General features: G+C 37.1%; 1 protein-coding gene across 1 annotated transcript in view; it reads right to left on the reverse strand.

Moving 5' to 3' along the window:
- Positions 1-5,222: 5,222 nt before the first annotated feature.
- The window catches only part of rasgef1ba (RasGEF domain family, member 1Ba), a 65,731-nt gene continuing 52,912 nt past the window's right edge, over positions 5,223-18,041 (reverse strand). The window contains exons 7-16 of the mRNA XM_016558682.1: positions 15,627-15,839; positions 15,391-15,465; positions 14,249-14,344; positions 13,535-13,637; positions 11,429-11,508; positions 9,810-9,905; positions 9,215-9,307; positions 8,836-8,959; positions 8,383-8,455; positions 5,223-6,782 (exon numbers count right to left, since the gene is read on the reverse strand). Of these exons, the coding sequence (XP_016414168.1) occupies positions 6,758-6,782; positions 8,383-8,455; positions 8,836-8,959; positions 9,215-9,307; positions 9,810-9,905; positions 11,429-11,508; positions 13,535-13,637; positions 14,249-14,344; positions 15,391-15,465; positions 15,627-15,839 (978 nt within the window). The 3' untranslated portion in view covers positions 5,223-6,757. The remainder of the gene's footprint in view (positions 6,783-8,382; positions 8,456-8,835; positions 8,960-9,214; positions 9,308-9,809; positions 9,906-11,428; positions 11,509-13,534; positions 13,638-14,248; positions 14,345-15,390; positions 15,466-15,626; positions 15,840-18,041) is intronic.

The raw sequence follows: 18,041 nt of genomic DNA on the forward strand, positions 1-18,041 counted from the left end.
ACTTTTATTCTACAATAAAAGATGATCAAGTTCAATTTGCTGTGGGATGACATCAAACAATATAATTAAAATAATTATAAAATGATATTATTAAAACTTATAAAATATTTAATATTTCAGTCTTAACCTTTATTTTTTCTTTTGAGGTCTTTTTGGAAGCCAGTTAAATGGCTTGAAAAATTTAACATTGACATAGCAGGTTGATACTTTTCCTAATCTTATAAGAAGTGATTCTAAACAAAATTTTAACTTGATAACATTCTTTTTTAAATTAATTATTCACAGTGTTGGGGAAAGTTACTTTTAAAAGCAATGCATTACAATATTGCGTTACTCCATAAAAAGTAACTAATTGCATTTCTAAGTTACTTTTTATGAAAATAAATCATTATGTTACATTTTGTCACCTGCTGGGCTTGCTTATTTATTTATTTATTTAACTAAAAAACCCAAAAGTTATCTTTTTGGCAACTGTAAAGGCCCTTTCACATCAAAAGTGAACATACATTGAGAAGGTCACAGGGACAACCAGAGCTTGAGGATTAAATGTGTGTGTGATTGCGCATGTAGGCCTATTAATTTTAATAATGTAGGCTACCTGAGAAATTGTCCCAACACAGAATTCTTGAACGAAGGTGCACACGTTTTAAACCTTTTAAAAACGGAACGAAAATCAACAAAATGGTGAAATACATCCATGAAGGGCATTCTCAGCTCACAGGAAAATAACTAGAGAACAAAACTAAGGGTGTTTTCACACCTGTAGATCGATTGCTTTGTTCCGAAACAGGGATTAAAATTATTACAATGTTGCTTTTTATTCTTGGTGCGGTTCGCTTTCACAGGGCAAAGTTTCTATCTAAGTTACTTTTTATGAAAGTAAATCATTATGTTACATTTTGTCACCTGCTGGGCTTGCTTATTTATTTATTTATTTAACTAAAAAACCCAAAAGTTATCTTTTTGGCAACTGTAAAGGCCCTTTCACATCAAAAGTGAAATTAAAACACCTCATCCTACAGGAAGTGCCTCTACCTCTGTACCTCACTCCCAATTTCTCTCAACGCGGGTACAGGAGAAGTGTCAGTGAATAAATGGGAAAACAAAGTAACTTGCGTTACTACTTATTTGAAAACAGAACTGTTTTCTTGTAAATTTAAAATGAATGTGCTTCTTTACTAGTTACTTGAAAAAAGTAATCTGATTAAGTAACAGATCTGATTACATAACTGATTATGCATGGGACATCAGAGACCTCAAATAAAAAACAGGCCTATATCAATACAATAAAATACAATACTTTTTGAAAAGTGGACTACTTTGTACTAAAACATATAAATAAAGATTGAATAATATCTTTGTTTTCATTGGGTCACGTGAATTTAGTAAAATATTTGAGTTCAATAAAAAAAAAAATAATAATAATAATTTAAAAAAATAATAATAATAAAAAGCCTGATGACAATGACAAAAGCAATGACAATATTATATGCTTCCCTCAAACGCGCCAGGTTCCGAAACAACAGGCCATGTGTGAAAGCACCCTAACAATCCCCTTCAGGCCCGGTTTAACGGGGGTGCTAAGCACCCTCAGTTGAAGCTGTAATACTAACATATTGGCGAAACAGATATGGCAAACTATCGAGTGCGTATTTGTGTTTGCGCTCTAGACAGCGTAAAAGGTTTCTATTTACAAAGTGTTTTACTGCGTTTAGCGTTGAATCCCCTACAGAACACAACTTTGATGGTAAAGGTTAGTGGATCCTCCCAAGCCTTTCATCTACCTGTCATGCATCTCATTATGAGGGGCTTAGACAGACAGTGGCACAAGACACAGAATAGTCGTTCATATTTTCATATCTCAAACGGAGAGAGATAGAGAGAGCGTTTTGCCAGAGATCTGTTGGCCCCAGTGATTAAGACCTAATCAATAATTTAGAGGCACAGTAATACCGGATGGCACCAGCACTCTGTGAGTGTGCAGTATGCTCTTTCCTGGACTATCTGGTGATGTCATTCTTTGCTGCCTTTCATTGATGGAAAAAAATGAAATAAGATGTTTTGTAATTCGCTCTGGGTTACAAACGCACAATGGACACTGGACACTCCCACCATAGAGAAAAAATGTTTGAGCACAATCACAGTATTTACAGTACAAGAGCTCTGAGCAGACCTCATACACACCCCTACATATCCACACATAAACTTTGTTAAACACAGCATGCAACTCAATAAGAGTGTTATTTTGTTTGCATCTAATCTGGATGTTGAATTCACAGGATATTTGATTATCTTTATGTCCTTACATTCATGAGAGATGTATGTTATTTAATTTAGACAGGATGTGTACAGTAGGAAATATATTCAAGGTAATCCACTTGCTATAAGCCAAACACAAAAAATACATACAATTATAAATAAACTTCTAATCAATATATATATTTTTTTTTTTTTTTTTTTAATTCCCTAACAATAAGTGTACTTGAAATGGTACTGGTAATGGTAGGCTATAGGGATGTTGCGTAAGACCTACTGACGTTACACCTGTTCCTCCGTTTTATCTTTTAACCAAACGCTACTGAGAAGCATAAAGTTTCTAAACATTTTGAAATGACATGAAAAACCCTACCGTTTTCGTGTACTCTTCTTCGACGGCTGAAAGACAGTGTTGTGTTTGAGGCAGCAGCCCCGGTCAGCGGCACCGTTCACACGCCCCACACACACAAACACACACACAAACACACACTGGCAGCATGTGTCATTTCTCCACAATAACTTCACTCAGTTCCATTAGCTATCGTGATGTCTTCATGACAGCAGAATATTTTATTGATCTCTCTTTCTCTCTCTCTCTCTCTCTCTCTCTCTCTCTCTATATATATATCCTATATATACTGTATATATATAATGTACTCATTCATATATTTGTTGTTTTCTGTTGAAATGTTGTGAATTAATCAAAATGTTGTTAAATGATAAATGTCACGTTTTAAATCATTAATCATTAAATATTTTTGTACATGTCCCGTTACATTTTTTGCTTTCACTCTCTCTTTCACTCTCTCAGTTTCATATTACTGAAAAAAAGCCTGTTATAGGCTGTTTAGCAGCATGTTCCGTTGTGCCAACTCGCCCGGACAGCATAAATGCATATCACAATCAGAAACGTTTTTAAAAATTAAGCAATTCTATAAAAAATTTGCTGAAGTAAAAAGTGTACAAACATGAAACTGATTAGAACAGACTAGACTCTATCCCATCATTGCATTGATACCTAAATCCTATCGACTGAGCCTGAGCTATAGAACGTTATAAGTACATTCATGTATCCACACACACACACACACAAAGAGAGAGAGAGAGAGTTCACAGTGCTATTAAAGCAATCCCAGAGACAGTTGAATTGATTTAACTGCATTTACGTGAATCAGTGCCAGTGACTTGCATCAGAGGGGCTGAAGCTTCTTACAACTCAAGTGACTGCCATGAGTCATGAATATGAACTGTGCATCACATTCAGCAAATATTACAGTGACAGTGTAGGACTCTGAAATTGTAAACTAAATTAAAAAAATAAACATTAAATAATACACACATATATATATATATATATATATATACAGTGGTGTGAAAAAGTGTTGGCCCCCTTCCTGATTTCTTATTTTTTTGCATGTTTGTCACACTTTAATGTTTCAGATCATTATCTTTGACTAATATTTAAATTTGTTTGATGATCTGAAACATTAAAGTGTGACAAACATGCAAAAAAATAAGAAATCAGGAAGGGGGCCAACACTTTTCACACCACTGTATATATATATAGTGTGTGTGTGTATACATACATATTTCTATCACAACATTATATTACAAAACCATCACATCTCCAGGTTCAATGACTTCACCGACCCTACTGAAATGAAGTTATCCTGGAAATCTGATATTTTTATATATATATATATATAGTTGACCAGTAGATGGAGACAGAGGCCCGTTTCTGTTCTCCCGTATAAACGTTTGAATGTGGACCATCCTCAAAAGTGTACAATACATCATGAATTTTAAATATTGTTTTTAAACATTATCACTACAATTATTATAATTTATATGAATCTATTGTGTATACTACAGAAATCTGCATAAATACAATATAAATTGATTACAGATCACTGGTTTTCTTCATTGTAACATCGTTTAAATCAGCCACCAACAGAAAACGGCTTGTTCTGCCATTTTTGCAGTGCCCTCCTCTTCTCAGTATACACATCACTTGGTGCTATCATCCTTCTGCTATATGAAGAAAACTCACAGCTCTACCTTTTATTCCAGCCTGATGATCCTACATGGACTGCTTGAATCTCAGGCTGGATAAATTAACATTTCCAGCTCCACATAAGCAAACAATTGAACTCGACAGTAACACCACCCAGGTCAGTCAGGATCTTTGGAGGACTGTTTGAAGAGCTGAACTTCACAGACTATACAGTACAACGCAAAGCCTATCATGAAGATTTATGATCTTCCTCATCAGACCCTACCTTTCACTGATAGTTTATATATATTCATTGCTTATAACAGAGGATTGAAAGTTAAATTGATCAGGGGTGACAATAAAGACTTTTACATTGTTGCATTTTTTTATTCCAAATAAATAACTTTATATTCATCAAAGAATCTTGAAAAAGAAAAAGTGTAAAAGTTTACACAAAATTAAGCAGCACCGTTTTCAGCATTGATAATAATAATAATAAAGTTCCATGAGCACAAAACCAGAAAATTCAGCTTTGTCATCACAGGAATAAATTGATTACATTTTAAAATATATTAATATATAAATATATTACAATAGAAAATAGTTGTTTTAAGTTGTAATAAAATTATTACTTTGTTAGTTATTATTAAACAATATTATTACATTATTATTATTATTAAAACAAAATATTAGTTTTATTTTTGATCAAATAAATGCAGCCTTGGTAAACATTACAGACTTCTTTCAAAAACATTTAAAAAAATATCACCGACCCCAAACTATTGAATGGTATCACTAAGAGGTAAAGAAAAAAAAAATCCTTCAGTACATATACTACACCTAAAACTAATACCCTCAGAATATTATTCACTTAGCAAATCTTTTTAATATGAAAATTCAGCATATTCAAAATGACTGTTTCCTAACAAGAGTTATGACACACACAGACACAAACACAACTCAAAAAGCTTCATTTCATAGGCATTCTTTAATTCCTCTTTTTTTCTTGTTCACTCCATACTGCTACTCACGAGGTTCTATAATCTGCCCGAACAATCAAAATACATACCAATATAGAGTGGAGAAAAATACATGATATTTACATAGAAAAAAAGAATGTATGCATTTGTGGAAAGTTTTCAATAAGGAAAAAAAGGGTAGACTGACATACATTAACTTCATATTATGCACTAGTACCTTCAAATATTAGTTTTTCCACATACAAACTTTTATAAACATTATAAAATATTAGATCTATATTAGCATATTAGATCTGATTACTATAAAACATGTACCTAGTACAAAATAACAATATAATAAAGCCTGTAAATATCTTTAAAATATTTGAAAACAATGCAGACAAAAACAGGACAACTACAGATATTTTTGAGGCCAATAAATAAAATCAAAAGAAAATAGAAAATATTAATATAATAACAGTAATAAAATCTAATAGATCCTACAAATGGACTCAAATCTCAACTACCACAGGTATGACAAGTCTTCATGTAATCAACTCCTCCCTGATTAGTACAACACTGTCCCCTAGCCTAGTCCGTATGATGTATTGTTCCCCTTCACCACCAGAGGGCGACATAACACCATTCACCACTGGCTGTGGCCAAGAGTGTACATAACAGCACTTGGGAGAATTGTCTGACACACAGGGAGCTGTCCTGCTATATATCTCACCTTCATTGTGTAAGAAACAGCATTACAACTGTAACACTGACAAACGAACACCGTCTTTCCATCAACGGTCAACATACGTCTTTACAGCAAAGCCTTGACAACAAGAAAACGGGATGGGGGAGCTTAATGCTGCAGAGTTACCACAAAAGAGCTTACAAGAAAGGAATTGACATCTTTATTCATAGTAGCATCCAGTGCATTCTACAACCCTCAGCGGGTTTATCACGCACACATCAGTGGTCACTCACAGAGGTTAAAGCAATGCATTACTCACATCTCATATGGATAAAAAAACTGACAAACACAGTATCAAAAAATAGTGACAACATAAATCTATACTTAAATTAATGCTTCATGTACAATAAAGATACATAGTACTGGAACCCAGTACACATAATGCTGGTTTATAATCTTTTTGTTTTGTTTTTTTCCTTTTCCCCAACCTGTTCCAATTGAGTTTGCCAACCAGCAGCAAACTCTTGAAGTCAACAGAGAAGAACGACAGCACAGACTGGTTTGTAGTCAAGGGACACAACCAACACATGTTTCCTGCTCAAATCATGTTTTAAAGAGGGGGAAAAGGAGTACAAAAGTCTGCCCAAAGAGATGAAAAGCCTGAAATATCCAGTATGAAAGACAGAAAGAGAAGGGCCTTGTAAAAAGATGCTGCTCTTTCCAACATAAAAATGCACAGTTCATCAAAATATGGATTGTCATCTCCCTTGAAAAACAGGGATACTTCTCACTTTTGGAGGGGGCAAAAGGGGGACACAGCCTGCTTGTCAGGGTTCACTTGGTTTTGAGCTCCTCACGGGATTATGTCCTGTTCAGCAAAGATGACCTGCAGAAATGAAGCAAAAGAATCGTTTAATAACTAGAACAGTCAGATAAAATGATTCAAAATGATCTACCTCATAAATGGAGGAGCAAATATACAGAGCATTTGATGTTCTGTACTTAAAATCGCATTATGAGGTCGAAAAAAAAAAACATCTGGACACGTTGTATAGTGTCTGCCCTGTGTGATGATCCAAGTCCAGTGCCCTAGACCTGATAAATCAAGTATAAACTGGTTTCAGACTAGCAATAACGGATATTATTTTTCAGCTGGCTTGTCTTTTCCTGGAAGCTCTGCCCTGTTTCCTGGAGGGCTACTATCTTCACGTGGAGACACTCAGAGTCATACAAGCTCTGAGAGGGCTGGAGCACGAACTGCTGATACAGACAGAATCTGGTGCTGTGACAGATCCTGTCGCAGTGGAGCAAAAAAACTAAACAAAACCACAGTCCACCGTTTGCCTCTGCAATCTCTCTCTCTATCTATCCCTCTTGAGCTGTAAAGCCATCAGAAAACGTAACTACTGCCCTGTGTGATGATCCAAGTCCAGTGGCCTAGACCTGATAAATCAAGTATAAACTGGTTTCAGACTAGCAATAACGGATATTATTCTTCAGCTGGCTTGTCTTTTCCTGGAAGCTCTGCCCTGTTTCCTGGAGGGCTACTATCTTCACGTGGAGACACTCAGAGTCATACAAGCTCTGAGAGGGCTGGAGCACGAACTGCTGATACAGACAGAATCTGGTGCTGTGACAGATCCTGTCGCAGTGGAGCAAAAAAACTAAACAAAACCACAGTCCACCGTTTGCCTCTGCAATCTCTCTCTCTATCTATCCCTCTTGAGCTGTAAAGCCATCAGAAAACGTAACTAAGCAAGAGCCAAGAGGTCTCACCCTTTCCAAGCACATATGTGTGTGTATCTTTCACTGCGTGATCTTTGGCAAGCATGAATGGAAGATGTTTTGTCGGTTGTTTATATTTTAAACAATTGATTGAAACAAATGTGAGATCAAAAACAGACAATGTACTCCTTTATAAAAAGTGTAATAGATACTGTAAAACATGAAGGCTACACAATATAATTTGGATTGCATGTAGTGTTCCTAGTGAGACAAAGGCAAACTATGTGTAAAAAAAAATATAAAAAATGTAATACAAATAACATGCTTAATTCAATGTTTGTACAGTTTTTGACTATTGAATTAGCATGAACGTTTGTTATTAGCGAATAAGAATTTTTAAAAATTGTAATACAAATAAGTTGCTTATAGATCATATATTACTATGGCTTGCGAGCATATTGTACTCTTAACAAGTAATATTTAACAATTAGGAGAATAGCATTACTAGAAGAAAATACATTCATTATAGAATGGCTTTTTAAGATCTTATGAATGATTATTTTTCTTGGCCTGGACAACACCATTTAAATCCCCTGATATTTCTCTGACAGTGGGAACCCTTGTAAATTAAATCTTTTCATTAGCTATTCGTTTGGCAAACCGGCAAAAGTTGCTCTTCAGACAGGTCAAGAACAATCTCAGCATCTGAACGCAGAAGACAGCTGTCAATCAACAGCCCTGAAGAATCCTATCATACACACCTGAGAGATTTCCATCTGTCTTTCTCCATGTTGTTCTCTGGTCCTTCACTCTCATATGATGCCAGATACAAAGCTGTTGAGAGATCATTGAGATGAGACGAGTGTGTCAGCAACAGAAAACAAAGCCACCCGTTTTCATTCTTGAGGAATGATCTGAACTTGTGTCACTTGGTCATTTAGCATGACGGCATTTTACGCCTGAGGCAATCATGACAACGCAACTGTCTTTGTGGCTGGTATCTTGTGTCATTAGAACAGGTTGATGACACGAGTTGACAGTAAACAAGTAAGATAGCACGCAGAAATGATGTTTAATCAGCAAAACCACTGTCTGCCCTCAATGTTTGGAATTCTGAGGTTTATAATTGATGATCGCCACTGCAAAAACTGTTCTTAACCTTGACTGCAATTAATCGTAAGCTAGCATTAAAAAACATCACAAAACATCTGTACCATCTTCACTGAAGACCGGTGCGGTCAGGAGATACTGCAGAATCTTGCGGTCTCTATCAAAAGGACACTCCACCTTCTTCCATGTCATGAACTCCATCACTTGTTTGGCCAGCTCCCAGAATTTCTGCAGCACAGTCAAGATTCATTCTGTTAGAAATCATCGCCTGCGTTTCATTTCTAACTACTGTCACGCTGAATTGATGCCCTTGAAACTTCATTTCAACAGATGTATACATCAATGAACTAAATCTGGATGCTTCTGTTGCTATGTGACGGGTGCTTTCTCAACCATCCATTGTTATTCAGTAGCTGTGACGGCAGTTGTTTCTATGCATCATGTTAGCTTGCATGTACTGCCAAGCCAAGAACCAGGAATTACCTCAAAATTGACATGTCCGTTCAGGAGCCTGTTGGCACATCCTTCATTGAGGAAGTAAATGTCTTTAATCAAGAGACTGAAGACAATATTGAGCTTCCTTTTGGCAGACTCAAATACCGGATGGATTTTATTGAGTTTGCTCACAGAAAACACTTAAGAGTATCAGAACATTTCGTTAACTGGCCGACTGCCAATGTTTTTATGACAAGAATGGAGCACATTTTGAAGAGGAAACAGAATGTCCCATCTGATGCCTTGCCTTCAGCAAATCATCCTCAAACGGCCCACTGTCCTCTACCCTTGTTATTACATAACTCTCGGCCAAAGAGGCCAGACGCTACCTCAATTTAGTGTAAATACAATGCTTCTGGATTGGGATCTGCACTTTCAAGCCAATCACTGGCATCTTTTACGTAATGTGTCTCATTGTATCATTGTCCTCATTACGTTTGTTGCTAATATCAATAAAACATATCACACATTTCAAACACCATTTTTGTAAGTACGTGCCGCCTGAATCCAAACAGTGTTATGAAACAAACGTTCCTACAATTTACGTGAGAAAACTTCAGGAAGGAGAAACGAAGCGCATTACCTTCTCTCTGCTACTATGAGCAGTGATGGATCTCTGAGTGGCTCCACGCAGCGCTGTTCTGTAGTTGTAGAAATTGCTAGAGGGATCCATCTGGTGCTGAGAATAAAGACAAAAACAGGTTTATGCACCAACCTCGGGACTTGGCCTGAAAAATGTACAAACTGAAGTTACTAATGAGCTCTAAACCCATTCAACATGGTTAAGTCTCAGTTAGAACTTTAACCAACCTGAGACACTCTAATTACTTTCTTTCATGGGAACCAAGTAAGATGATCAAAGTCATGCACTTTCAGTCTTCATTAACCTTTTTGCCGGCAGGTGAGACGCTCACAAAAGTTCAGTTATCTTAAACCAGCTTTAAAGCAGCAGTTTTCTTAGATTATGGTTCAAAGGTTTGTGGTCAGTACGATTTTTAAATTTTTTTTTAAATAAGTCTCTTAAGCCCCGTTCACACCAAGAACGATAACTATAAAGATAACGATAAAGATATAGTTCTAAAAATCGTTCTCAATATTAAAGAATAGCAGAGTCCACACCACAACTATAACGATACAGACAAAGAGAAACGATATCGTTGGAATCACTTTCAAAACAATTTTTCTCCAGCTGATGGAACGATAAAAAAAAAAATTGACAGCCAATCAGAATCCATCCTGCTGTAACGAGCTCGAGAATTTAAAGCGGCAGACGCATGTACGCTTAGAATAAACAGACGATATCATTCGCTGGTGTGGACGCTAATATCGTTATCTTTATAGTTATCGTTCTTGGTGTGAACGGGGCTTAATGCTCACCAAGGCTGCATTTATCAGATCAAAAATAGAAAAAAAAAATGTGAAAACCATTTTAGGTGAACAAGTTATAAACTTTATTAGGGACCTATAGGTGAATATCTGCAGCTTTAGCATTAAAGATTTTGATTCTACAGGGAAGGCATGTCATCCTTTTATCCAACAATCCTCCACTGTCTCTGAACAAAACAAGAGGAAGGCAGAGTGAGAGAAAAGAAAGAGTGATGCGTGTGTTGATACAGAGGCTGAATCTCACTGAAGACGAGACATACAGTGCCTATTTACACATCAAAATGCTGCAAGACACAAGGCGAGACTGAACCGTGTGTAGGTGTGTGTGTCGTGTACATAAGTCATATATCAAGTTCAAGGCCTTTTTCTGTCTAAAGATAAAGCAAGACACAAAACCCTCTTTAGACAGTAAACACAGTATGCAGATTCAAAATTAAAGCCTTAAAGATCTCAGCCCCTTTCAAATTTGGCTTAAAAAGCTTTGTAAACATTTGCACACCCACTCAAAGGGAGAATTGCATGTTGTGCTTCAGAAAAATAATGACACAAAAGCAACAATTCTCACCCACTTGAGACTAAAATTGGGAAGATATGGCGTCCATATTGTCAGGGGTTTGAGCATCATGCATGCATGAGTCACGGGGGACAAGAGCCAGGGTCGGACACTTAATATGATTAGTGCCATGTCAGCACTGCATTCACCATGATTTCTTCCCACTCACGTTGTCCCCTACATGTTCCCCTCACTTCAGTGAGTCACACCCACCCCTCTGCTGTAAAAAGACAATATCAATCCCAACATGATGAAATACATACCTCCAGTATATCAAATTTGGCGGTTTTGACTTTGCCCCAGGTCTTCTTGAGCCGTGACACTGGGCTCATATTCATCCCAGCTGAAAGACACACATAGAAAGAGACACAGGTCAGCACACTGCAACACACTGTTTCCTGTCAGAGGTGCATTTTCTCTATGGCAAATAGAGCAGTGTAAGCCCATGAGCCCACATGAACAATGACATTAGCAGGAGCACCATTTCCCTCCGACAATAGGTGAGGCTTATAGTGCCGAGGGTCACGGTGGGCTTGTGCAGTCAGCACTAATGACCAGATGAGGTCAGAGTGTTGACTGGAAATCACTAGGGGTGGGTCAACCAATCAAGATTCTTCTGTACTGATGACAGCATCATTTCTTACTAGGTCTTAATTAGATGTTAATCTACTTGTTTCTAAAGCTTTAAAATAAATGCAAAATCAAAATTCACCTTAACTACTTTCCGAACACATTCTTCGACATGGTTTAGGCACTCAGTCTGGCTCCATTTTAGTATATATAAAACACATCTCTTGTGACAAACAATTCCAGAAGTTTTTTTTTTTTTACACAAATACACAATTTGGGGTCGGTAAGCTTTTGTAGGTCTCTCATGCTCACAAAGGCTGCATTTATTTAAAGTATTTAAAATAACAGTTTTCTATTTGAATATATTTTAAAATGTATTAGTAATATTATTGTGCTCAAAAACATTACTTATTATTATCGATGATGAAAACAGTTTTGCTTCTTAATATTTTTCGTGGAAACCATGATAGATTTTTTTAGGATTCTTTGATGAACAGATGAAAAGAACAGCATTTATTTGAAATAGAAATCTTTAAATGTCTTTGACTTTTGATCAAGTTAATGTGTCCTTGCTGAACAGAAAAAATGTACTGACCCAAACAATTTAATGGCAGCATGTGTTAAATTACAGAAGTAAAATATCTTTACGGAGACAAAGGAATTAATTGATGGAACAGGGGAAACATTGATATCTGTAGTTCATACATGCACATTCAACTGAATATGTTGTGATCTGTATCTAAAATTCAGTCATTTCAGATTTTTCTTCCCCAGTTTTAAGCCCGAACAATAGCAGCAACTATCTATTCATCTACAAAAGAGCCATCTGAGGCTTTAGTACCATTAACAATCTGTCTATACTAACAGGTGTCAGGCCCAGAGCTCCTTCGGCACTCTAACATAATACTAGAGCGAATGATCTCGCCATACGCTGATGCTCCATTCACGTCACACAATGTACGCTGCCTCCAAAACACACAAGCAGGAGTGATCAACCTTTCCCATGACTTGTTTGTTCTCTTTCAGTGACTTTAATATCGGCCTTCCATCTCCAGGGAGAGAGGCTTGTGTAAGAGCCCCGGCCCGTGGGCTCGTCTCCAGGGAATGACCAGGGAAAGGACAGCTGGTTCCACTCCCTCCCTCCCACAATCCCCCTCTCAATGAGTCTGTCCCTCACTCAGTCTATTGGATTGGTCAGCACCGACCATCTGCCTGAGGGATTCCGCTCCCTCGTTCCAGCTCTCGCTCACACAGGCTGAACAGCTGCCTCTTTCTCCTGGCTCTCTCCACTCCTGTTCCCCTACCCATAATGCCTCAGGCACAGGCCTGGGCGGGTGCTCAGAGAACTGAGTGAATGATTAATGTAGCTAATCATTATTTCATTATATTATCGCTGGTAAAGTGTACTATATATTATCAGAAGGCTAATACAAACAACAAAATTGTTTGGAATATATTTTAGCTAAAGATTATCTGTAGATTATTGAACAATGGAAAGTAACAAGATTAACCAAAATTAAGGCAAAAATGCATTATCTAAACCTTGACGTATAGCTAAAGAAGACTCTCCGCAGAGCTCCACAAACACACAAATAAAGTGATAAATTGTTTTGAAGAGTCTGTAAGAGGTCTGACATTGTTGTGTGTGTTAAGCGTACAAGAGCAGAGATTAGAAAAGCAAACCAAATCCTGCCAAAACAGCTAACTGTATTATCCAAACTGATTTGTGCGGAGCAAAAGAGCTTTCTGTAGCTGTAAGAACTGGAGCAACGTGTAGCAAGGGATGGCAAAACACTCACTAATGATGGCCATGAGCGAGTTGAAGTTGCCAATGTTGAAGCATTCTCGTGCCACGTCGATGAAGAACTCAATGACTCGAGCCCGATGTTTCTTCTTTACAGGCTGCATGAGAAAACCAAGCAATATTTATGAACACCAAAAAAAGTAATATTCATAACTTCTGATTTAAAAGCTCATTAAATACTTAATAGTTTAGAAACTTTCATGATATCAAATCTAATGTTATCTACACAACCATTCAAAAATTGGGGTCGGTAAGATTTTTTAACATGTTTTTGAAAGTCTCTGATGCTCACCAAAAAAGACTGCAATTATTGGATCAAAAATAGAATAAAAAGAGTACAATTGTGACATTTTTAAAATATTTTTAAAATATAATTTATTACTGTCATGACAAAGCTGAATTTTCTTCAGTGTCACATGATCCATTTAATATGCCCATTTGCTCTTCAAGACACATTTCTTATTATCTATGCTGAAAACAGTTGTGCTGCTTTATATTCTCGTGGAAACTGTGGTACAGTTTTTTCAGGGTTCTTTGATGAATAGAAAGAACAGCAGGACCTCATGAACTTACTGACTCTTTTGAAAAGGTAGTGTATATTTTCTACAAGCCTTATATTTAAAATCACATTAGAATCACTAATTGTGCAACACAACCTGCAGAAATGCAAGTTGCTGGATGAGACAAAGCAATAAAAGCAGATTATTACCATGCAGATCTCTGTCGCCACCAGGTAGCTGAGCCTGTTGAACCACTCGACATAAGCCTCCAGGTTACTTGCTTTTTTATGATCACTAAAGCATCTCTGCAAGAATCCAAATTTCAAAAGGTCAATATCATCATTCTAATTACAATGAGGCTTGAGTTTGGTCAAGAGCTTCATTTAGGACATTGTGCCATAACGTTTTCCAGTTTACTTGTCAAATTGTCTTTATTAGGGATGCACATTTTAAGCAGCACCATATTGGTTATCTGCCAATATCAGCATTTTTTATTTATCGTAACAAACTAGCATAGATTTATAATATCTGCTATTTTAATTTACCTGTATCAGCCAGAATTTCAGTGCTGGTGCATCTATTTTTCATCCTAAATTCTGAGCTCTAAAACGTTTGGCATGAATTTAAACAGTTCATCATCTGTGAAATATTGCTCTTTAAGTGATCTCACAGAACTTTGCATGCTGGGATCTGTAATTCCTACATTCCCATCCCAAGAACAAAGGCCTCTGAGATGACTGATGATCTCCAACAATGCACATTCAATCAGAGAGCTCACTGGGCCCTGTGCTATTATCTGTTTAGGGAATGTGTACAAACACTCTGTCTGAAAGCTTGGGTCACTCTAACCCTTCATTCCTCACATTCCTACGGTCTGACTGTGCCGTCCATCACACAATGCCCAATCCACCCTACTCTACCTTTGACGGACAACATCAGAGAGCCATGGTGATGCACAAGGACCCTCTGGAGAGACGGCGACCAGAACAAAAGAGAAAATCGCACACGGGCTGTTGCCTAGCAGCCAGACAGCAACAGGCATTACAAGGCAGGGTTGAGCAAACTTTTGGCAGGTTATTGTGAGAAACCAGTTGCTAGGCTTTGGCCACAATAGGACACTGTGTGGAACGTGACGAGGGAAGCTTGGACGATGATATAGATTAGACGAGGAATGTGCTGTGAATGCTGTGTGAAATAGGTGACACCGCATTGAACCCAAGTGTTAACGTAAACATTGTGAGTATTGATTTGTCAGAGTCGGATATTTGTTGTAGTGAGAGCAAGACATAATATTTGAATTATGTATATTTTCAGTTGACCTTGCTGACCATAAACAGGAAGGGACTGTTACCTTGTCGTTATCAAGAAGGTCTTTCTGAACAAACGCCTGAACAAACTCCTCTGGTCCGATGTAGCTCAGTCTTTCCTGAAAAATAAAGATGATGATATCAACTTAACCTTTGCAGTGAGTCCAAATTGTCACCTTGAAAACAACTGCACAGATTATTGATTTAGTAAACAAATCAATCCAAACCCACAGTGAGCTGAGGAATGTACGGTCATGTAAACCGAGGACGTTCCACTCACCAGTTCAATGTGTGTGAGTTGCTGTGCCAGGACGAAGGGGTCGCTGCAGATGGTCAGAATGTCTCTCTGGATGGACTGAGGTTTGGTCTTCAGCACTGTTAGTCTGTCGGTCACAGAGGAGTTAATCTTGGCCAGAGCCTCCTCGTACTGACTCAGTGTGGTGAGCTTACGGATCAGTGTTTGTGTCATCTGTTGCACGGCCTTACGATAGAGCTGAAGAGAGACAGGGAGACAGAAGACGTGGATTTACAACCATGCTTTTAAGGTAATCATTCATTTGAAAAGACTGACAACAAAATGTGTCCCACACTGATAAGAAAGCTGAGGGAATGCACAGAGTATTTGCCCTGCAAACATCTAATGGATTTCCAGGCGTATAATGGCGGAAAAAAGCCCTTTCCTCTTGATTGGTCAGCTATGACGGTAGTTCAGCTCGTTCCAAGATAGGGTCTTGAGTATATTACATAAACAGTTAATGCAGGATTACGAAACAGCAGCACTTCATTCATGTCCTTCAAAGGTTCACAAGAGTCCTGAATGCCTCCCATTCCCCCTCGTAACACAAGATGGGGTTGAGTTATCTAATAAATAAGAGCCTGACACAGTTCTGGACTTCTGTTGCATAAGAACAGGACAACGACGGTCATGCCCTGTTGCTCAACATCAGTCAGACACATATCTACATCCTCTGTCTGCTTGACAATCATTGGGCTACAAGTAGCAGACCTCAAAAACACGCCGTGAATTTAAACTGGACTACTTGAGGGAAGCCTTACTTAAACAGGAGAAGAAAAAAAAAGGTATTTTACTAAATTTACTTTTTTTTTTTTTACATCTTTCGTTTCTGTCAGGCTTCTGTACCCATTTCTGACGCATTGAAAATAAAAAGTGGCCCATTAATCTGTTGTGCAGGAGGTCAGTGGCACATTAATCCATCTGGCTCAGAACAACCTGCACTCTAGCACATTGTGCAGATGCAAGAATATTGATGATTTGACGAGAGAGAGAGAGAGAGAGAGTACATGAGGAGACGAGTCCTTGCAGCACTTTAAAAGATCACAGAGAGAATCTTAATATTCACTCTCCAAGGTCCACCATATGCTGACACACTAGGGCTGGACAATAATTCAATATCAATATGTATCGCAATATCATTTTTTTCAATAACGGTGATATGATTTTTAAACACATTTCCGATATTTCGATATACATTACCAGTGTTTCCCATACATTGATTTATTTGTGCCATTTGACTTCGTTGAATAAACATGAGCACTGCACGTTTCAAAATCATAACACGGCGCGGGTGTTTTATATGAATGTATCTCTGAAGGGAACCGACTGTCTTCAGAAAAGTTTCAATGACATTTTCATTTTATCTGATAAAGTAGCATTCATGAGCGGAGCTGCTTTGATTACAGCCATTACTGGAGAAACCACTAGTTTTATCACTCTAAAAGCGCCTCCTGCTGCCAGAGAATGAGTTTTCATTTTAAATAAGCCCGTCTCCAGCAACATTTCCAGTTTTTGTTGTTGTTCAATTTTTTTGTTTTCTGCAGCGACTCGGAGCACTTTTCATACCCTTTTTTTCTGGCTGAAGCACATTTGTTTCAATCTATAAGAATAATCAGCCTACACTACCAGTCAAAAGTTTTTGAACAGTAAGATTTTTAATGATTTAATTAATTAAATCATTAAAAAATAAATTTTTTTTTTTTTTTTTTTTTAGAATTCTCTTCTGCTCACCAAGGCTGCATTTATTTGATCCAAAGTACAGCAAAAACAGTAAAATGTTAAAATATTTTTACTATTTCAAATTGCTTTCTATTTGAATAGATTTTAAAATGTAATTTATTCCTGTGATCATACATAGGTAAATTTTCAGCATCATTACTCCAGTCTTCAGTGTCACATGATCCTTCAGAAATCATTCTAATATGCTGATTTGCTGATTATCAATATTTAAAACAGTTGAGTAAATTTTTTCAGGATTCTTTGATGAATAGAAAGATCCAAAGATCAGCATTTATCTGAAATAAAAAGCTTTTGTAACATTATACACTATTCCATTCAGTATAATTTTTATTATTTTTTTGGGAAAGAAATGATAGAAATTAATACTTTTATTTAGCAAGGATGCTTAAAATTGATCAAAAGTGATGATAAAGGCATTTATAATGTTACAAAAGATTTCTATTTCAGATAAATAGTGTTCATATCGATATCGGAATTATATCGTATCGACCGAAATTAAGAAATATATCGTGATATCAATTTGGGCCATATCGTCCAGCCCTACAGGATACTGATTGTAAAGTTGTACTCTTTCTTACTTCCCTTCGGATGTTTATTCATGTTTATTTTGTGCTGAAACTGCTATTAATGTGGAGGAGATGATCAGTTCACGTGCGCTTC

Source organism: Sinocyclocheilus rhinocerous, unplaced genomic scaffold, assembly GCF_001515625.1.
Source record: "Sinocyclocheilus rhinocerous isolate Xijiao unplaced genomic scaffold, SAMN03320098_v1.1 scaffold167, whole genome shotgun sequence".
In the NCBI taxonomy this organism is placed as follows: domain Eukaryota; kingdom Metazoa; phylum Chordata; class Actinopteri; order Cypriniformes; family Cyprinidae; genus Sinocyclocheilus; species Sinocyclocheilus rhinocerous.